The sequence below is a fragment of the Puntigrus tetrazona genome, chromosome 5 (genome assembly GCF_018831695.1).
Source record: "Puntigrus tetrazona isolate hp1 chromosome 5, ASM1883169v1, whole genome shotgun sequence".
Taxonomy (NCBI): domain Eukaryota; kingdom Metazoa; phylum Chordata; class Actinopteri; order Cypriniformes; family Cyprinidae; genus Puntigrus; species Puntigrus tetrazona.
The window spans coordinates 411,303-432,401 of NC_056703.1; the positions used below are offsets into that span (position 1 = coordinate 411,303).

Here is a 21,099-nt window from a genome sequence, read left to right on the forward strand (position 1 = left end):
ATAAATTCCATAATTTAATGTATAATTCATATAGCTATACTACTAAAAAAAAAAAGGATTAATAAAAGTAAAACCAACTGCTTTCGTTATGTTCCTTACGGTTTTGTAATTGAGATTCCCAGACACTAGGGGGCGATACCGCGCTGCTCTCTCTTTTAAAATCACGATGAGAATATCAACAAATAGAAGAAACGCGCAACAAAGTAGCGTAAAGTGACTTTGAACTTTGAGCACATCATCAGTAGCATTTCTTCTAACTCGTTTTTGTGAGCGACGTGAATGATGAACCGGGATATGGATCGTTTTAGCACATTCGTGGCCGTGGTGTCAGGTGTATCCTTGTTTTATCTCTTTCACTCGGTGTTTTACGTTTCTCACGTCTCATTTAAAACTCACACGGTCTTTGACTCCCAGAGACACCTGCCGGGTTCAGTTTACCTCATGACCAGATACATGTATGAATCTCTCCGCAAAAAACGAGGAACAATTAGGAAAAACACAGACACGAATGACGAGCTTGCGTTCACTTTGATCAACTGCAGGTACGATGACTTCTAAAGAAACTTTCATTGAATGTATATGATTGGTTAAAGTCTATGTTTTCTGCCTCAGTTAATGTACATGCAATATAACATATTACAAAAAAAAAAAAAAAATAAATATATATATATATATATATATATATATATATATATATATATATATATATATATATATATATATATATATAATATTTTTTATTATTATTATTCTACAAACTAAATGAAAATAACTGAGCATGTACTGTACATTTTAATGCCACTCATTATATGTTGTCAGAATGTTAATGAATGTTAATTCTAAAATGTTTGGATTTGTCTGTAGGTATGATGTCGTATCTTTGAGGAGGTTCTGCAGCGTTTCAGGTTATGATTGGGACTATCCTGACAGTGTCTTCAGAGACGTTCCCTTGTGCTACCCTGAGTTTCTCTTCAGCAGACTTCTCTCTATGATTGTGTGCTCCGAGAGATTCAGACTAAGCCCTTTGGGTAATGTCTCCTGGCGCTTTTCAGAGTATTTGTCAAGCGCAGCCCCTGTCAACAAATACAGAGGAATTTTAAACATATTCCCAATCAGTCCTACTTCTCTTCTTATCAAGAAATATTTAGTACCAGAATGCCTTTACTAACCAATCAGAAAATATTACATATCTGTTAATAAACTTACATAATCCAGATCATTTACAAATACAATCTTTTTAATGCTAAAGGTGCATAAATGAAAAGATGAAAATAAATTTGATTATCATGTGCTTATATGCATGACAATTAAATGACTAGTTTTTAAGTATTATCTTTTTAATTAGTTATTGAATTATTTTTGGTAAAAAATATTTTTTTTTAGTTAATTTTTTTTTTTTATTTTAGTACATTTTAAACTTAAATATTGTTATGTCAACTAGCTGAAATGTATTTTATTTAATATGTTTTGTAATATTTTATTTCAGATTACATTTACTTTATTCCAGGGTAATGAAAATGTTTTTATAGTTTTAGTGTTAGTTAACTGTAATAACCCTGGTTGTGACCCCCTTTTGGCCGTTAAGGAGAATCGCTGCTACTTTCTGCAGGTCTGTTAAGTGTCCGTGAGAGTTTGAGTTTGATGGATGCCGTGGATGAGCTGAAGAGAGGAAAGTTCTCCCTGCAGATCAGAGTGCTGGAGTACAGGACTGTTAGTGCCGGAGTGGAGGTGGATCTCACTTTAACTGTATCCAGAGATCAGCAGACCGTTTGGAGCAGCACACTGACCCTACTCTCTCCCAACAATACATACAGACCTGATTCTCAGCCTGACTTGGAGATCACCCATGGTAAGGGACCCTTTGGTGTTGAAGGCTGCCATCATATCATTGGCTGTGAGGATCTGTTTTATTCTACACATCCTAACGCAGGACATTTTCATCAGACTTTTACTGTGTCTTTTTCCAGATCCGGTCTCGGAGAGATGCATCAGCCTGACTGTTCCTTGGTCCACAGCTGTGAGGAGCACCTCGGTGTTTGGTGACCTTTGCCCTCTGCCTGTGTTCGTTTGGCTGGGATTTACCCATCCCACCATGCACCCGCTGTGGATGTTCTCCAGATGCATGGCAGAAATGGAGAAACACAAAGGTAAGTAATGTTTGAAGGCCTATTCACAATGACAGCATAATGACAAAATGCAAATTTCTTTGTAGTTCCATAAGAATACACCGCTTGCATGATGCTTTTTCACCTTTTTCCCCTTGGACACATGTAATTTGTTAATAAAAAGCGTTTCTGAGGCCTGAAGCCATACCCTCTGTGTCTGTTGTTCACTCCTGCCGTCACACTCTTTATTAATATTTATTAATAACTACTTTTTAAAATATTATTAAATAAAAAATATTATAAAAAAAAAAAAAAAAATATATATATATATATATATATATATATATATATATATATATATATATATATATATATATATAAAAAATTGTTAAAACATATTACACACACTTATTAATGCAGTAACATAATGTAGTAATATATATTAATATATGCTATATATTATAGTGATAATTTGTTATATAATATTTGTATAAATTATATGATGTAATATTATATTTATTGTTACACTAAGTGATATTCAAATATATAGTATACAAGTGTCCCAGATCAGTTTTTTCTTTGTCTTGTTTTTGTAGGAGTAGAAGCGGTGAGAGCTCCTCTGACTGTGTCAGTCTGTTACAAACAGCCTGTATCATTACCAAGGAAAGTCAACATCAGAGTCAGTGAAAACACTAGAAAGACCTTTTCGTTGGAGGACCACAGAACCGGGACGCTGTACCTCTCGGGACAGATAAAACAACAGACAAGCGAGAAAGCAGAATGATGCTCATGTAATCTTTTCAGAAAGGATACTAAGCACTCAACGGCGGGGTGTCAGACGGGGTGATAGCGGAACTGAGTAACTTTCCTGTCTACATTTCAACGTCTCATTTAAACAGGGTTATATTCTATATTTTTGCTTTGCATTATGCATTATACAATAATGAATTCTTTGTACATGTGCAGTCAAATCACTTTTAATCAATGTCTGTGTCAGTAGGGGAGGAGCTTGAGTGGAGGGCCGTTTTTCATGAATATTTCAGTCTCTCCCCTCTTTCCTCAGTCGTGCCTTTCTCTGTGCATGCACACGTGTGTGTATAAGTGCTCCATGTGTATTATTCATTATTATGTGTTCAGCGTATGAGGAGGGGTTTCTCACACAAACAACTTAACACGCGTGTGTGTACCAATAGTATATAAAATAATATGACGGTAATTTGTGAAATGATCATTTGTATATTTGTAGGCATTTAAGAAAATAATTGTAATGATCAGTTATCAGTGGTAATTTGCATTGTCCCATATTATGGTCTGTGTAATATATTTCATTTTAGGATACTTTATACACGTATGAAGTGATTTCCTGACTGTATATACAACTATACAAATAGCTTGTAGAACTGTTGTGTAGGGTGTGTAGTCTAATAGACATCATTTATTTATAAAGGCCTGAATCTGTCGGGTGTACAGTGCAGTCATGTGTAATCAGTGTGTTTGGAGCCGTGAGCACAAAAGCAGCTGTGATCAAAGATAAAAACAACCAAAGCGTAAGTTCAAGCTTGTCTATTAAGCTTCGGCGAAACTTCACTATTTTACTATTTTAAGTGAATTAGTCTACTTTCTGTAGCCTGTGCTGTATTGGTTGCATCTAAACGCTTGATATGCAGATGCGTCTGTTTTAGTGTTCTTCATGAGTGACATCCGCTCCAGATAGCATGTCTTTCTTCTTCTGAAAATGCCTTGAAGTCTCTCGGGAACTTTGAGTTATTTTTGCTGCTTTTAAAGGCTTCATGTCTTTATTCGTCCCTGTTCCGAGAGCGCTGCCCACCTCCCGTTTTCATTCCCTCATCCGCTCCCGTTTCTTCATCTTTCTGTCCTTCTTTTCTGGTTTCGTGAAGCATTTGCGGGTTGGATGTTTCGCTTTACTTTCTTGTGTGCGACATCTGGAGCGTTAATGGTGCTGTGTCTGTGGATACTAAAAGAAAAATGATGCTGAGGTATTAGTGTGGTAGACGTAGGGCAAAAGGTTGATTTCTTTGTGGTAATCCTAAATCCATAGAGGATTTAGACGAGATCTTATTTCTTTTGTTTTCTTGGCGGTACAGATGTGAGGCGCCTCTTGGACATAAGCTCTCAGACGTGTGTTAGGAAAGGCTTGCCATGGTCACCAAAGACAACGCTAACTCTGGTGAGTAAAAAAAAAATGACGCTGTAAATGAACAATGTTTGTAATTATGTAGCTGAAACGGCTCCTGTTACACATATGTCTACTTACACTTAAGTGCCAACTTTTAAGCAGCTTTTTAATGTAATCAGGAAGGTGTTGCATGTATTTAAGCTGTGAACTAATGGGTTAAATCAAACTAAGGTGCATCGAGATAAGGTGTGCAGTATAGATACACATGAAGTACACTTAAAATACACTTTTTAAGTAGCTTATGCCTGTGTGATATTCTGTAAGTCTAATGTAACAGCAGCAGGCTATTACATTTACATAATCACAAACTGTAAGTACAACAGTTTCATAACTTAGTTGCATGGTGAGTACATTTTGTTTTATGTAAGCTACTACTAAGTACTTACTAGGTAATTACCCTGTATTATGGACACCTTAAAGTGTTACCGTACTTTTGTAGTTGGGCACTATGTACGTATATTGTAAGAAAAAAGAGCAACCAAAAATGTCATATCAGGTCTTTTTTTTTCTTTTAATAAAACGTGCCCCCAATTTTTTTATCGTCCTAGGCTCTGGTGGAAAGACAAACTGTGTGAAGAAACAAAAGTGTATGATGAACAACTCTCAAAAGGCCGGGGAGCTTTACAGGGACCCTCAGAAGACTGTATTTGAACCCGAACTGACCCTTGAGGTCACGGCTGACGATGCCGGAAGGAAAACCAATCTGGTCGCAGTAAACGGCGTCCTAGAAACAGCTGTGAACGAAGAGACGTGTAACGCATGGAGCGTTTCCAACCTCCAGAATCTGAAAGAGATGCAGTACCTGCACCGCGAGGCTGAGGACAGTCTGATCGACCCGTCGCTGGACATGGACAGGTCGTCCCTCATGGGTTTCATCGACTCTAGTAACCTGGAGAGCTCCGAGGATGTTCAGACCGTGCCGTGCATCCAGGTGGATGTTAAAACGGACGTGGTGCTGATCGATGAGGATGATGATGATATGTCTCTAAGGGAGAGGACGGTGACGGACGTGTCCGCTGCGGACGGGAACGCGGCTGAGCTTGTGTGCGGGCGGCTCCGGTCAATCTCCTCTGACTCCACCCACTCTTTATGCGATAGGCAGAGTCTTGAGCAAGGCTCGGCCATTGAGACGCCTCAGGAGGAACAGGAGCCGCCCAAAAAACAGAAACGCACTTGCTGCCTCTGTGTTATCATTTGATGTTTCTCGGAAAAAGGGCCAAGAATATACACCTTTTTAAATTTTTTTCTCTTTAATATCACTTTACAATGTTAATCAGCAATTCTTACATCAAGTTTTTACGTTAAGTTTTTCGTTAACATTTTTAACTTTCTTACCCTTGGAATAAAATGATCTTATCCTTCACATGGAAATGATTCTACTGCCACAATTTGACATATTTCTAAGTGAAAGAATATTTAATGCTAAAAAAGGAAAGGAAGGAAATTTTGTAAAGTTAGTCAGAGTTTCTTAAAGCAAAAACCAGTCATAAATATTTTATTAATTATTAATTTTATGTTCTTTTTGACCCGTACAAGTTTTTGTTACTCTCCTTTTTATGGAAGCTGTTTTCACTAAGAAATAAAAAGATTTTAAAAAGTTTTTATCTCAAACGTCAATATCATAATTGTAAAAAAAAAAAAAAAAAAAAAAGAGATTAAAAAGTTATAATTACATTTTACTTTTTTATTTTTATTTTTATTCTGTACTAAAAAGGGGCTTCCATATGTTTTAAAGTAAAAAAATTTACTTCAATAATATAATATTTGCACCCTATTTATCATGGCAACTTTCAAAAGAGCAACAACAAAACTAAACAAAACCTGTTTTTCATTCTTTTGTCTTCTGTCATGCACACTATAAATGTGAAAATGCAAAAAAAATAAATCGTAAACAATTTTTAACATGCAAAAAATTTGGACTAAAACCTTGTCACAAACAAAATTGAAGAGCACTTAGAAAACCATAAAAGTATTTTGCATTGGTATGGATGCTATAATACAGTAATCATTACAGCTGTCTTTATACATTCTATATACATTAATATCTTTATTGGTGTGAATAGGCCTTAAATTTGTTTCTACTTGGGCAAAATCACTGTGGGTCCAATTGAAGCTGCCAATTGTACATTGCAATTTAAGCTCATTTTGAAGTTCTTCATTGTTAGACCGGTGTTTTTCCCACGTGTCTGGCACTGTTTTTTTTTTTTAATTATACATTTTGTATGTGTCTGTCTTTTATCGCAGTTACGCTGCAACGGTGGGCTTGTGAAATATTCAGTGCAGAGCTGAGCTTTTAAGAGGTCGGAGAGCACCGCTGGAAATGTGCAGGTACTATCAGCTGCACAAAACCAGAGGAGAATTTCAACGCAGTTTCTTCTAGCTATGCAAACACAATTTAGTCAGCGGCTGACTGACACCTGTCAGATTTGCATTATTAAAATAAACACGCTCTGGCTTTAGAAGCACTATAGCTGCCGGTAACGTAAGTTGTAAACGTGTTTATTGCTACAGTACCACCGCTACAGTTTATTCCTGCAAGAGTTTTTTTTTTAGTCGTTTTAATTTCTTGAAGTGTTTAATTAAAAATACAGAAAAACCACAGTAATATTATTACAATTTGCAATAACTGTTTTCTATTAAAATATATTTTAAAATGTATTTTATTCCTGTGATGCAAAGCTGAATTTTCAGCATCATTCGTTTCAAGTGTCACACGATTCTTCAGAAATCGTTATCAGTGTAGAAAACATTGCGCCGCGTTTTTTTAGAAATCGCGATTTAGTAATATTGTACTTGGTAATAAACGATAATCTTAATCAGCATATTTAAGTAATATAAAATGGCAATATTAAGTTTATTGTTATTCGATATTGATAATATAACGATATTAAAAATGGTTGTGGTGACTAATATATTTATGCAAACCACGATTATTTAATGAATATACGTCTTTGTCACTTTTGATCAATTTAATGTGCTGAATAAGTTTATTTCTTTAAAAGAAAAAAATCTTAATGACACATTTTTGTTACCAGTATACAGCAAAGCATAATACTGCTTATGAAATATTGTGTCCCGCATATTTGACCTTCCTTGGCCAGTGTGACAAGTATTATTTTTGACGAATTGCCATCAGATTAAGACTTTTTACACCCAATCTTTTAATGCATAGTTGATTTAAAATGATACACTAACCGTTTCTAATGCATTCAGTTATCTCGCATGTATTTAAATCGCAATACTGCATACTACTTTTCGGTATCTCTAGCACACAGCATTCTGTTTTTCGTTTAGGAACTGTTCAGTCTATGCTGCGCCGTATTCATGCTCTGATTTTCCATTTAGAGCACAGACTATCGTCTCAGACAACCAAACGTTTTTTTTTTTACAATGCCACATTTTCTGTGCGGTGCTCATGAGCTGCATCTCTTCCTATGGCTACAATGGTGTTCGTTTTGTATGTTTCAATAAAAACCATAAATATTCACAGCTCTTGTTTCTCTCCTGTCCTATAGTTATGTGCGCTACAGTCAGGTGGAGGAAATGTTTTCTCATCTCAGAGGTTTCCGGATGAGTTGAGAGAGGGTGTGTTTTGTCGGGAGGGGCCGCCTTGTGTGTGTGTGTGTGTGTGTGTGTGTGTGTGTGTCGAGGGGTGTGTAAGGAGGGTGATAGGGCAGAAAACGCTTATCTTTTACTCGCCACCCTCCAGAATTTGGCGCAGTAAATATGTCACGCTTACGCGCTGAGAAGTGTTATTTGTACTCGTCATGACATTATGAATGTTATTGTTGTTCTTTAGAATAATCGTAAATAAAACTTCATTTGTTTTATGAAGTAGGTTATTCTTGTGTGCTTCAGAAATACAGTATGTAGACCACAACCTTCACCTTTCAAAAGGTAAGACAATTCTTTATTACAATTTATATTTAGAACGTTTTATTTTATATAGGCCTATATTTTTTTTCTTGTTAATTACTATCATATTTTTAAATGCCATAACCGATAGCTCATCAGCGGAAATTAATGATGGGTGTATTCACAGCAGTTTGGCAGCCTTCATGAACATCAACCAAAAATAGCCATAATCAGCATGTGGCCAGTGATGTGTCAATTTCTGTGGCCGTAAAAATGAGCAGGTTCCCTCTAATACAGAGCGACATTTAACTCAATGTGTCAGCGCTGATGATAAGAGACGTTCACTACAAACCACACAGAAAGCCGAGAGGAGATGTGCTTGACCTCAACTAACTCATTGACCACTATCAACAGACTTCAGAATGGAGGAGGAGGGTCTTTAAGGGGAAGTTAGGAGAAAAGTGATATTTTAAGTTCGCCGGAACAGATGAGAGAAAAACAGCGATGCCTGTCGTACGAGCGGCCTTATGCTTTCTGATGATTCAAAGCATCTTTAAAGGTCAGTATCAAATAACTAATCACAATTTGGAAATATATTTTTTAGATACAAAGTCACAAGAGATTGAAATATAATTGTGTAATTCTAGAAATAATACATTTTTTTTAATTGGCAAAATTATTTTAACATTATATGTTCTACATTTAGTATATTTGCAATAGATGGAGCCCAAACATTGAAAAGTGATAAAGTGAAAAAAATGTTTTCTTACAAATTATATTACCAGGATATGTATGTATGTACGTATATCTTTACAACTTATTGAAAAATCCAAGTTATTTAATATATATATATATATATATATATATATATATATATATATATATATATATATATATATATATATATATATATATATATATATATATATATTTTTTTTTGAAAAATTTGACTATTGAAAATAGTCAATAATTATAAGTATAAAATTAAATTATGAAATATTTTCAATTACGAACGTCTAAAATTATACAAATCATTTTAGAAATCAGCTTTCTTATTTCAAAATAGAAATATTAATCCAGGATTTTTACTCTTCTCTTATATGACTTTTAGGTATAAAAAAAATCTCAGATTGTTAATTTTTTAGTACAATTTAATAATATTTATTCACACGTGTAATGTATTACATTTAAGCAATGCATTACACATGTGAATAAATATTAGTAAATTATGATCTTTTATACTGCATTACAGAAGTACATTTAACATGTTAGAAGCATGTCAGTATGTACTGTTTAAATTAAACTTGAAACGTTGATCCTCAGATATAAGAACGAAGGCGGACACGGTGGATGTTTGTGCCTCTTGCCATCAAAATGCCACCTGTGATGATAAAACCGACGGATCTGGGGGGAAAGTGTGCAACTGCATGTATGGATTTGTTGGCAACGGGAGGACTTACTGCCAAGGTTTGATTATCCCGAGAACCGTTTAATAGCTGGACATACCTTTTAATTGATCCACTTATATTTTCTATTTGTTTTGATACAGATAAAGACGAGTGTCAGCTGGGCAAAATCTGTGGCGATCACACCAAGTGTCACAACACGTATGGCAGCTATTACTGCACCTGTCTCAGAGGCTACAGCCCGTCCAATCGCATGAGCACGTTCATACCCAATGATGGAACGTACTGCCTTGGTGAGTTCTCATTTCAGTTCGCTCGGGCTCCAGCGTGTCTTCCCCCACAAAGTTGCCGTTTCCTGACTGAAACGCAGGAGGTGCGGAGATGCAGCAGGAAGGGTGTGAGCACGGTTTTGCAAGTGATATATCCTGAACGGCTTAATTTGCTAACAAGTTCTGCAAAACACACATTGCACAAGTGTGGCTAAACAATGTTAAACGGGAGTTGCTTTGAGTGGAATGTGTGAAAATACGTTAAAGGGCAAGTCACATTAAAAGCTAACAACTAAAACAGTCATTTAAACTAATTACTGCCGCATTTGCTTGTTTTGGTAATCTTTAATTAAAGATCCAACGTTGGAAAATTTGCCACGAAGAATAAATCTAAAAAGACTAGTCTTATTATTTTTGATCAAACCGCAAATGGACCAGTAGGTGGTGCTTCGCCAAAAAAAATACCGCCAAATTTGTAACATTTCCCAGAAATAATCTTAAATATGAATATGATAAACGGCAAAAGACACATTTTGTTGTTGAAAATCACAAACAGTATGCAGTTGGACTCTGCATGAGCTCCCCTGCGGTGCTAATAATAATGTTGAACAGCAAGCTCATTTCTTCATGATGTTGTTTTTGCGTGTAGATATAGACGAGTGTGGTGTGCAGGGGGTCTGTGGTGAAGGAGGTCTCTGTCACAACACAGAGGGAGATTTCACCTGCTCCTGTCAGGTGGGTTACACAGTCCAGGATGGGTCAGAGCCCTTTAATCCGAACCGGGATGCAGCATACTGCAAGGGTAAGACGAGAGTTATTATGCTTTACATAATAAAACCTCTATAGAAATATCAGTTCATTTACAAGAACACACTGTCTTTTAAGTGTTTCATAATACTAGGCTGTAAAAAATATTAATTATATATATCATGATTAACCTTGCATGCAAAATAATCGTTTTTGTTTAAATGGTATAAATTTTTATGTATATATAAATGCAAACATACAGTATATATTTTCACACTTTATATTCTTAGATTATATATATATATATATATATATATATAATACATATAGACATATATATATATATATATATATAGACTTTTAGCTTGACTCTTTCTAGTAATGCTCCAGATCACCCGAGTGCGTGTGTGTTAATGTTAATATTAACGCTGAACTGTGCTGAAGTAATGGATCTGTTTTCTATAGTGATAGACTGTGGGTCTCCTCCATCAGTCCTCCACGCCGAGCAGCTCTCTACCACGATCACGCACTACAGCAGTGAGCTCCAGTACGGCTGCAGGGAGGGATTTCAGTGGAAGAGAGGACAGAATTACTCAGTCTGTGACCTGGACGGAAAGTGGCACGGACCCAGTCTGGTCTGTGAAGGTAAAGTTTACGTCCGTGCTGACCGGTCTGCCAGATCAGAACTGAGTGCAATTCGTTTAAATCAACGCGAAATTATATTCACCACTCTGTTTGTTTCTATAATGTGATTTCAACATATGCACACGCGCACACACAAATGCGCATCTGGATTTTACCAACCCAGGCTTTTGCACGTTTTTACTGTCAATGTAATCGATTATACGTAGAAGTGGACTGCGGGGAGCCTGGCGTTTTTCCTCGGTCAAAAGCGGTTTGGGATAACATCTCACGCATGGGATCACTGGCGCTGTATGTGTGTGAGCCACATTTTTATAACAGTGGGCGTGAGAATGTATCTGTATGTACTGCTGGCGGGACGTGGAGCCGTCCTGACTTCCGCTGTGAAGGTACCTGCTTCTGTTTGTTATGCCCACAGAAATATGACGCCGATTCTACAAAGAATCCGTTGAGACTGTGTTTGTGTGTGTTTAGAGATACAGTGCGGTTCTCCTCTGGTCCTGAGTCACTCAGTGTTGTTCTGGAACGGTGTCAGTAAGATTGGTTCCGTGGCTCTGTATGACTGTGATGTTGGATATCGCAGTTTGGATGCAGGCAACATGTCTGTGTGTGAAAGTGACGGTCAGTGGAGTAACCCAGACTATTCTTGTGAAGGTACTGATCATTTTGTCCCGTTGTATTAATGATCGAAGAAAGGTGTAATTCACAAAAAAATGAATATGCTGTCATTTTTCACACTCGTTTGGAATTAATGCTTGTTTTATGGTGCTTTTTATCCCTTTTCCACGCTGAAAGTAAAAATCTCCATTCTTCTTTGTGTAAAAAAACTCCCCCACATACTTCTTCTGCATTCCACAGAAGATAGTGATACAAAAAAGAACGTTTTTGAATAAAAGATGACGCAGTGTTTATTTTTGGTTGAATTATGCCTTTGATCTGCTAGTATCTTATAAAGAGGGTTGCGTGAGATGACTTTTTGGGAAATTATACACAAATCAGGCGCAGTGCAGACAAAATGTAATGTTGTGCATAGAAGTGTTTGCAAATTCATTCAAATCATCTTGCTTTTGTGATATTCAGTATTTAAATCTAACTTAAAATGTTGTTTTGAACATACAAGAACAAGGGGGCCCATCTAACAGATGGCTAATTTGTGTTTTTTGCTCAAAGCATGGAAAAATATTTGTTAATAGATGTTTCAGCTCTGTGTATAGTTAGATCATATTTTGAGCAAAAGTTGTCTTTCAAGTCACCATTAAATTAGACAAACCAAAAGTTCTACTTCGTTATTATGTAATGCAAGCCTTAAATCCACAAGTAAAAATATTCTTATTTTGGAGTTTTATTTATTACACATGTTATGTTATGGTATTAAAAAACAGACAATAACAAACTTTTAATTCTTAAGAATTCTTAATCTCAAATCATAAGATTTTTTTTTTTTTAATTTAGCATTACAGCATTCACTAACTAATGGATCTTATGCAGTGAATAGGTGCCATCAGAATAAAATTAAGGCTTAAACATATGTTGCTATGACTTGAGTATATATATAAAAAAAGCTGGTTGCATCAAGCTGGTTGCATCAAGACTTTCTCAACATCTGATTTGCCAAAGTGCATAATTTCCACCCTAAGCAATGTACAACCTCTCTATACTGCAGTGATTTAGTCAGAACTATTGACATGTCATTTCCTTCTCAACAGAGATTGTGTGTGGGGAGCCACCTATACTGCCCCTCACTGTACACACATGGAATGGCAGAGTCACATTTAACAGCACTGTAACATATCACTGCAAACACGGTTACTATGCTAAACAAGGACTTAATATATCTGTGTGTGCTGAGAACGGTTACTGGACAAAACCAACTCTGTTGTGCGAAGGTAATTCTTTACTTTTTTTTTTTTTTTTTTTTAAACTCACTGTTAACTTTTTATTTTTAAACAAATGAACTGACTTTGTATGTAAAATCTAAACCGAAGACATTTTGAAGATGTTTGTTGTTTTTAGAGGTGAGCTGTGGAGTGCCGCCTTCTCTCCACCTCTCTGTTATGATATGGAAAGGAGACGCTAAAGTTGGATCTAGTGTGTCTTATAAGTGCGTTGAGGGATTTCATAATGTTAGGGAAGGACATACATCAATTTGCAATTCAGAGGGAATGTGGAGTCGTCCTGATTTTCTGTGTCAAGGTATATTTATATGCTTTTTTTCTTTCTGAAATGTTTTCTCTCTTTATTTTGTGAAGAGGTCATTCTCATGAAATTATGCCATTTTAGTTCTAATACAATTTATATATAATTTTTTTCTATATATATTTTAATGTGTGTGTGTGTGTGTGTATGTGTGTGTGTGTATGTATATGTGTGTGTGTATATATATATACAGATGTGGATATATTGTTGTGTACCCTTTGGTCAATGAAAGAAAAACTCACAATGGTCACAGAAATAACTTTAATCTGACAAAAGTAATAATAAATAAAATTCTATAAATGTTAACCAATGAAAGTCAGACATTGTTTTTCAACCATGCTTCAACAGAATTATTAAAAAAATATAAACTCATGAAACAGACCTGGACAAAAATGATGGTACCTTAACTTAATATTTTGTTGCGCAACCTTTTGAGGCAATCACTGCAATCAAACGCTTCCTGTAACTGTCAATGAGACTTCTGCACCTCTCAGCAGGTATTTTGGCCCACTCCTCATGAGCAAACTGCTCCAGTTGTATCCGGTTTGAAGGGTGCCTTTCCAGACTGCATGTTTCAGCTCCTTCCAAAGATGCTCAATAGGATTGAGGTCAGGGCTCATAGAAGGCCACTTTACAATAGTCCAATTTTTCCTCTTAGCCATTCTTGGGTGTTTTTAGCGGTGTGTTTTGGGTCATTGTCCTGTTGCAAGACCCATGACCTGTGACTGAGACCAAGCTTTCTGACACTGGCTAGTACATTTCTCTCTAGAATTCCTTGATAGTCTTGAGATTTCATTGTACCCTGCACAGATTCAAGACACCCTGTGCCAGAGTTGTCTCAAGCAGCCCCAGAACATAACAGAGCCTCCTCCATGTTTCACAGTAGGGACAGTGTTCTTTTCTTGATATGCTTCATTTTTCGTCTGTGAACATACAGCTGATGTGCCTTGGCAAAACTTCGATTTTTGTCTCATCTGTCCACAGGACATTCTCCCAGAAGCTTTGTGGCTTGTCAACATGTAGTTTGGCATATTCCAGTCTTGCTTTTTATGATTAAGTTTTCAACAATGGTGTCCTCCTTGGTCGTCTCCCATGTAGTCCACTTTGGCTCAAACAACGTGTCGGATGGTGCGATCTGACACTGATGTTCCTTGAGCATGAAGTTCACCTTGAATCTCTTTAGAAGTCTTTCTAGGCTCTTTTTTGTTACCATTCGGATTATCCGTCTCTTAGATTTGTCATCAATTTTCCTCCTGCGGCCACGTCCAGGAGGTTGGCTACAGTCCCATGGATCTTAAACTTCTGAATAATATGTGCAACTGTAGTCACAGGAACATCTAGTTGCTTGGAGATGGTCTTATAGCCTTTACCTTTAACATGCTTGTCTATAATTTTCTTTCTGATCTCTTTAGACAACTCTTTCCTTTGCTTCCTCTGGTCCATGTCTTGAGTGTGGTACACACCATATCACCAAACAACACAGTGATTACCTGGAGCCATATATATAGGCCCAATGGCTGATTACAAGGTTGTAGACACCTGTGATGCTAATTAGTGGACACACCTTGAATTAACATGTCCCTTTGGTCACATTATTTTCAGTGTTTTCTAGGGTACCATCATTTTTGTCCATGCCTGTTTCGTGAGTTTATTTTTTTAAATAATTCTGTTGAAGCATGGTTGAAAAACAATGTCTGACTTTCATTGGTTAACATTTATAGAATTTTTATTTATTATTACTTTTGTCAGATAACAGTTATTTCTGTGACCATTGTGACTTTTTCTTTCATTGACCAAAGGGTACCAACAATTTTGTCCACGTCTGTATATATATATATATATATATATATATATATATATATATATATATATATATATATATATATATATATATATATATATATATATATATATATATATATATAATCCATTATACATATTATAATTAGTGCTGACAAATGCTGCAAAATTTTTCTTTACATAATATATTTATTTATTATGAATATATAAATACAAACACATCCATATTTAATAAAAATGTTATGCTAAAAATAAATTATATATCAAATATAAAAAAATAAATATATAAATTATTTTACGTGTGTGTGTTTTAACATATACAATAAATAAACACAGTACAAACACACATTATGTAAATAAAAAAAAACAACTTTAATTTTGGCTGTGAGTTGTTTGACAGCACTACTAATTTTATAGATGTATCCTTTCTGACAATAAATAAATTGTTCACACAGTAATTTAGATTTGATAAAAAGTGACTTACCTGTATGATACCCAAAATGTAGATGAGTTTGTTTCTTCATCAGAAAAGTTTTGGAGAAATGTAGCTCACCAGCTGATCCTCTGCAGTGAATGGGTGCCGTCAGAATGAGAGTCCAAACAGCTCATAAAAACATCACAGTAATTAAAATGGCTCTAGTACATAATTTAATGTCTGTTGAAGTAAAGAGCCTAATTAATTAATCATTAAGATGTTAACTTTAAACCATCACTTTATGGCCAAAAGTCCATAATCCATAACAACATTTCCTGCATTGAAAAAGCCTACTATCTGTTGTCCAATTGCATCAAAATCCACTAACATATTTGTTTTGCATTGCTGTGGTGAGAAGAAATCCTTTATCTGTGCATATTTATCTCTTGATTCAGACTTTTTCACTGAAGAACGCAATATTATAGATTTATTAAAAGCAACAATTAAATTTATCACACAGTTTTTCTCCAGACAAGATTTTAACTGATGGACTGGAGTGATGTGGATTACTTGTGGGTTACTGTGATGTTTTTATCAGCTGTTTGGACTCTAATTTCGACGGCACCCATTCGCCGCAGTGGATCCATTGGTGAGAAAGCGATGTAATGCTACATTTCTCCAAATCTGTTCTCCCGAAGAAGCGAATTTTTTCAGCATATTCATTTGTGGCCTAACCTCTCCTTTAACGTTGACTAAGCATTTCCTGGGAATGACCTATGTGATATTTCAGTGCTGTTCTCTGTAATAAGCTGATAATACGCATGCACATGTACAGTGTGTCTGTATGTGTGTTTGTTTAGAAGTAGACTGTGGGGTCCCCGTCTCTCTACCTCACTCAGTCGTGTTATGGAATAACAGCTCCAGTCTGGGCTCTGTGGCCCTCTATGCGTGCGAAGCTGGATATCGCACAGTGGGTGAAGGAAATGTGTCTTTGTGTAACTCAAATGCGAAGTGGAGCAAAGTTAGCATGAGATGTGAAGGTACTGACAACATTCTGTCATCATTTACTCACCTTCATGTCATTCAAAACATATTTGCCTTCTTTCTTTTATGGCATGCAACCTATAAGCTGTTTTATGCTTTAAGGTCATCCTACGTTTTTGTGCAAATAAAGCATTTTTGCATTTCTAACACTTTACACCGGTCCCATTGAACAGAGATAAACTGCGGGGCTCCCCCAGAATTCCCACTAACAGATATATACTGGAACAAGGCATCTACACTGGGCAGTGTGGTTCAGTACAAATGTAAATATGGGCTCAAACAGGAGAGTGACAAAAATATGACGACATGTACATCAGATGGATCATGGGAAAAAGTGTCTGTAACATGTACAGGTAAAATAACTGAATTCCCACTGTGAGGTTTTAAAGACTTTTCTTTAAAGAAATTCATGATAGTGACTAAAAAATGATACAAAAGACATTGATGATGTTGCAGAAGTTTTCTATTTCGAATAAATGCTGTTCTTATGAACTTTCTAATGGTCAAAGAATACTACTGTTAATAAGAAGAAATGTTTCTTAAAACGGCAAATCAGCATATTAGAATGATGTCTGGAAGTTGAAATTGTAATTGAAAATATTCGGAAAAATTGCACAAAATTGCTGCATTTTCTGGATTTGTAATCAAATAAGTGTTTTGCTCTTTTACTCTTTTTGATACGGGGATAGTATGTGCTAGATGGACTTTTAAATCAACAACGAATATGAGAGTAGTATATATATATATATATTTTTTTTAATTGTTGTTTTTTAAATGATAAGGTATAAGCCTACGGTTAAACAGACGGTCAGAAATAACCCTGCAGCAAAATAGTGTAAAAAACTGTTACAATTACAATAAGAGGTCAAATTCAAGTCCTTGTATTTTGAAACAAATGTTATTTATATCAGTCTTTCTGTGTTTTCCGTCCATAGCACATTGTGGCCCTGCTCCAGAGGTGGCGCACGCGGAGGTAGCATGGGACAACGGCACTGCAGTGATCCACCGCTGTGTTAGAGGACACTACAGACGCACAGGAAGTGACATTTCAATATGTGACATCTCAGGAAAGTGGCAGATCGCCACCCTGCATTGCAAAGGTACACATCCTCACCGCTCGGGATACTGAACAACACTCAGAAGTGTGTCTGCCATCGTAAAGTCTGGTCCGGTTTGCATCTGTTTTTGCTATCTGTTATAGAGTTGAAGCTGACAGTTAACCATTTAGTGGTGATTAACGAAAGATGCCTGCGCTGGAATGCGGAGAATGAGGGTTATAGGGAGAAATACGCTGTGAGTATTTAATAACGCCTTTGTGAATTAAACGCGGCTGTTTCTTCACGCAAGTCAATCACAAATGGCGTGTGTCTCGTCACAGGTGACATTCGTTGGTTCGCGGGACTTTGAGCAGCCGTTCAGTGACAGGAAAAAAAAGACATTTAGCTCCTCTGCCCTGTGGCCTGTTTTCTGCTTGAATCTCTTGCCGGCCACAAACTACACCATAACCATTACAGCCGAGTCCACGCGAGCCACGTCTACAGTCACAGCGAACACTAGCATACCAGGTACTTGTGTAACATTTATGACCGAAACAGGAAAATATTCAGATGTAATGCTATGCGATATTTGATTAACTTACGTATTTCATTAACTATTGTGTTTTTGTTATTTTTATATTTAAATATTTTTTTTTATATTTCTATATTTTATCTCTTATCTTAGCGCATCAACTAATTTCACGTTGCGATACAAACTGCATCAGAACAGTTGGGTTTATGAGTTCTTCGCATGATGCTTGCTGATTTCCGAAACAATAAAACCGTTCATACTGTATATTTGTGTAGTGACTTGTGAATTGCTCTTTTAGTTCCCCCCACACCGTAAATCAAATACAGCGAGGTAGAGGCTTCATCGCCCACCCTCAGATTACGGAGATCCACTAACACACTTGACTCAATATGGTAAGGACGTTTAACATTGCTTTACATAAATAGTTAATAATTTGCATCGAGATCGGACTGAAAATGCATATTTTGCATTCATTTCTAATTAATATTTAAATGTCAATTGTATTACCTATATTGCATCACATTTTTCTAGGAAAAAACTGAGGATGGATTTTGTGCGTCTCCTTTGCTTTTATGACTGCATCACTTGAGCATGAACAAAATATTATGAACTGAAGATCATGAAGAGTTTAGATGATCAATGTCTGAAATCAGTTAGTGACCTGGAAATGGTACAGTCTCAAATATTGATATAATAATAAAATATTTATTATTAAATATTTTATTTATTAAAAGTTTTGGTTCTCGAAGACTTCCATAGTAATTGTCTGTCTATACAGCAGAAGACTCTAAGAAATAAAGGTACAAAAAATAGACCCCAGTGACAACTTTTGTACCTTTATTTCTAAGAGTGTGAGAACAGAAACTTTCTTCAAAATATCTTCTCCTATGTTTCACAGAAGATATCATGCAGATTTGAAAGAACTCGAAGGAGAGTAAAGAATGTTCCATTTTTATTTATTTGTTTATTTTCATTTTTTGAATTCTTTTTAAATCGTCAAAAATTGCACATAAAACTCCAGGTTTAAAAACGCAGCTATTTGATCACTGTTGCATATGCTGAATATATCAACTGTTTATAGATAACTCTGTATTCAGTTACTGTGAATTACTCTTTGTTTGTGTGTGTGTGTTCAGTATGTACCAGGTGTTTGTGATACCAGTCGAGGGCGTGATGCTGTTTGACTGCAGCTCGTCTGTAAGTCCGCGGTTTTTCACGCAGCAGCGGTGTGACAGAGGCTACGTCACGGCCCAGATACAGCTCAGCGGTCTGCCCGCAGATATCAACTTCACCATAGGGGACCAGCAGCTGTATGGAGACTTCTTCAATGCACCTCTGGAAAATGGAAAAGACTATTACGTCATCCTCCGCACTGTGTGTCAGTGGGGAAAAGTGGGTAGATGACTTTAAAAGATCTGTAAATGTGTGTTTAATGCTTTTTTGATTTCTCTCATTTCTCTCTCTGTGTTTTCGTTGGCAGGCTAGAACACAGTCCTGTGTGATCTGGGCTAAAGCCAGAGGTGAAGAGCTTAAATTTATCACTGTTTGGGCCACCTATAAATTCTGTGTAAAATATATGCGAAGTGGTTTATTATAAACCATTTCTCTTTTCGCTTTAGGAACATCCTACATCATGAAGATGTCCGCTCTTGTAACCGTTGGATCCATAAGTGCTGTTGGCTCGGTCATTGTCGTGGGATACTGGTACAGCTGGTGAGACCGCTTAGTGTTTTATTTCTATTAACTGACCGGATGAAAATGTTGTGCGTCATATGTCTTATTAGCACTTTCAAATTCTTATTTTTTTCCCCCGCAGGTACTGTAAAAAGTCAAGTCCCGGATTTTACTCTGCGCCAATTTTAACATCTTACACTGACTGACTGCTTTTGCAATAAAGCCGATCTGTTTGTAAAGCTGAGTCGCCAAATTGTGTCGTTATTCAGAAACGTCTTGCAGTAGAATGATTGAATTTAGGACTGTGTTTTATTAAAATGAACTTTTTTTTTTAAATTAAAGTACAAGTCAATCCAGAAAAATGAAAATACAGCTGCAAACAACATTTATCATGGTCCAAGCATCATTAATCTGTCCTTTAGATGGCAGTGCACTACCACTATCCTTCAGTATGGCAATGAAATAGCATGTCTGCACTATTAAAAGGGCGTTAAAGAATTATATATATGCTATAATAACAAACACATGCAAATACAACTTATTATATACATTATAAACACTTTAAAAAAGACAAGACATGTAGATGTTTGTGAAAAAATGTTTTATCTGTTTTGGAAGGGTGATCTTCTTTAAAACCAGACCCTATGTATTGCATTAAAATGTGTTAATACTGCATTATAGTTAGGGGTGGATAATTTTATAAGTTGTTTATTATTCATGCAATATATTATTCATTATTTGTTATTCAGTAAATTAGTGTTGATAATTTTGTCTTATTACAACGTGATTTGCGAAAATTTGATAGTATAGACGTCTTTATATTAGTTAATTATGTAACCTACTTGCTGTACAGTACAGATCTGCGTACTAAATACTGTTTTGACAACGCTGAGAAAGCGTCTGGCAGATATTATTATGATATTTTTGCGTTTCTCTTGTGAATGTGCCATCTTTTCAGTTTGAGTTCTAGCGATCCAGTGTTGCCAGATATTGCTATTAAAAACGAAAATCAATAAAAACAAATAAACCAAAAATATTTCGAATCTTTTGCAAATAAAACAAGATAAAGTCATAGCCGACTCTAACATACGGCTTACTTTATTAGCTTTCTAAAATGAAGAAGTAATCGAAAAAGAGTGTAAACGCTTAAAATAGATGGATCTGCACCGACTGCTGCTCA

At 36.0% G+C, this 21,099-nt stretch overlaps 3 protein-coding genes across 9 annotated transcripts; all 3 read left to right on the forward strand.

Annotated features, from left to right (window-relative positions):
• The first annotated feature begins 147 nt into the window (after positions 1–147).
• Positions 148–3,572, forward strand: si:ch211-12e13.1. 2 transcript variants are annotated; one of them, XM_043239584.1, is made up of 6 exons: positions 150–331; positions 415–542; positions 865–1,028; positions 1,610–1,849; positions 1,968–2,147; positions 2,702–3,572. In XM_043239584.1, the coding sequence occupies exons 2-6, from the start codon at positions 442–444 to the stop codon at positions 2,887–2,889; spliced, it is 873 nt and encodes a 290-aa protein (XP_043095519.1). In that variant the 5' UTR covers positions 150–331; positions 415–441; the 3' UTR covers positions 2,890–3,572. The 2 variants fall into 2 exon arrangements, with proteins under 2 accessions (XP_043095518.1, XP_043095519.1); XM_043239583.1 differs by having other exon boundaries at positions 148–542.
• On the forward strand, positions 3,520–5,900 carry si:ch211-12e13.12 (paralemmin-2). Of its 2 annotated transcripts, none has more exons than XM_043239585.1 (3): positions 3,520–3,652; positions 4,211–4,293; positions 4,851–5,900. In XM_043239585.1, the coding sequence occupies exons 2-3, from the start codon at positions 4,266–4,268 to the stop codon at positions 5,498–5,500; spliced, it is 678 nt and encodes a 225-aa protein (XP_043095520.1). In that variant the 5' UTR covers positions 3,520–3,652; positions 4,211–4,265; the 3' UTR covers positions 5,501–5,900. The 2 variants fall into 2 exon arrangements, with proteins under 2 accessions (XP_043095520.1, XP_043095521.1); XM_043239586.1 differs by lacking the exon at positions 3,520–3,652 and adding an exon at positions 3,721–4,102.
• A 2,039-nt stretch (positions 5,901–7,939) lies between these two features.
• On the forward strand, positions 7,940–20,163 carry susd1 (sushi domain containing 1). 5 transcript variants are annotated; one of them, XR_006251007.1, is made up of 21 exons: positions 7,944–8,199; positions 8,572–8,716; positions 9,481–9,624; positions 9,707–9,856; positions 10,482–10,634; positions 11,045–11,224; positions 11,431–11,610; positions 11,696–11,875; positions 12,928–13,107; positions 13,235–13,414; positions 16,493–16,672; positions 16,850–17,029; positions 17,612–17,776; positions 17,878–17,969; positions 18,055–18,241; positions 18,544–18,637; positions 18,777–18,915; positions 19,382–19,637; positions 19,726–19,765; positions 19,865–19,958; positions 20,062–20,163. XR_006251007.1 is itself a non-coding variant. In XM_043239580.1 (16 exons), the coding sequence occupies exons 2-16, from the start codon at positions 8,662–8,664 to the stop codon at positions 18,476–18,478; spliced, it is 2,286 nt and encodes a 761-aa protein (XP_043095515.1). In that variant the 5' UTR covers positions 7,940–8,199; positions 8,345–8,661; the 3' UTR covers positions 18,479–18,537. The 5 variants fall into 5 exon arrangements, 3 of the variants coding, with proteins under 3 accessions (XP_043095515.1, XP_043095514.1, XP_043095516.1); XR_006251006.1 differs by lacking the exon at positions 18,777–18,915; XM_043239580.1 differs by lacking the exons at positions 18,544–18,637; positions 18,777–18,915; positions 19,382–19,637; ... (1 more) ...; positions 19,865–19,958; positions 20,062–20,163 and adding an exon at positions 18,399–18,537 and having other exon boundaries at positions 7,940–8,199; positions 8,345–8,716.
• Positions 20,164–21,099: the final 936 nt, after the last annotated feature.

Coding starts and splice junctions, on each gene's coding strand:
- si:ch211-12e13.1 (XM_043239583.1), top strand. CDS start 280: ATGATGAACCGGGATATGGATCGTTTTAGCACATTCGTGGCCGTGGTG. Junction 543..864: donor TTCACTTTGATCAACTGCAG/GTACGATGACTT, acceptor ATTTGTCTGTAG/GTATGATGTCGTATCTTTGA. Junction 1,029..1,609: donor ATTCAGACTAAGCCCTTTGG/GTAATGTCTCCT, acceptor TACTTTCTGCAG/GTCTGTTAAGTGTCCGTGAG.
- susd1 (XM_043239580.1), top strand. CDS start 8,662: ATGCCTGTCGTACGAGCGGCCTTATGCTTTCTGATGATTCAAAGCATC. Junction 8,717..9,480: donor GATTCAAAGCATCTTTAAAG/GTCAGTATCAAA, acceptor GTTGATCCTCAG/ATATAAGAACGAAGGCGGAC. Junction 13,108..13,234: donor ACCAACTCTGTTGTGCGAAG/GTAATTCTTTAC, acceptor TGTTGTTTTTAG/AGGTGAGCTGTGGAGTGCCG.
- si:ch211-12e13.12 (XM_043239585.1), top strand. CDS start 4,266: ATGGTCACCAAAGACAACGCTAACTCTG. Junction 4,294..4,850: donor CAAAGACAACGCTAACTCTG/GTGAGTAAAAAA, acceptor TTATCGTCCTAG/GCTCTGGTGGAAAGACAAAC.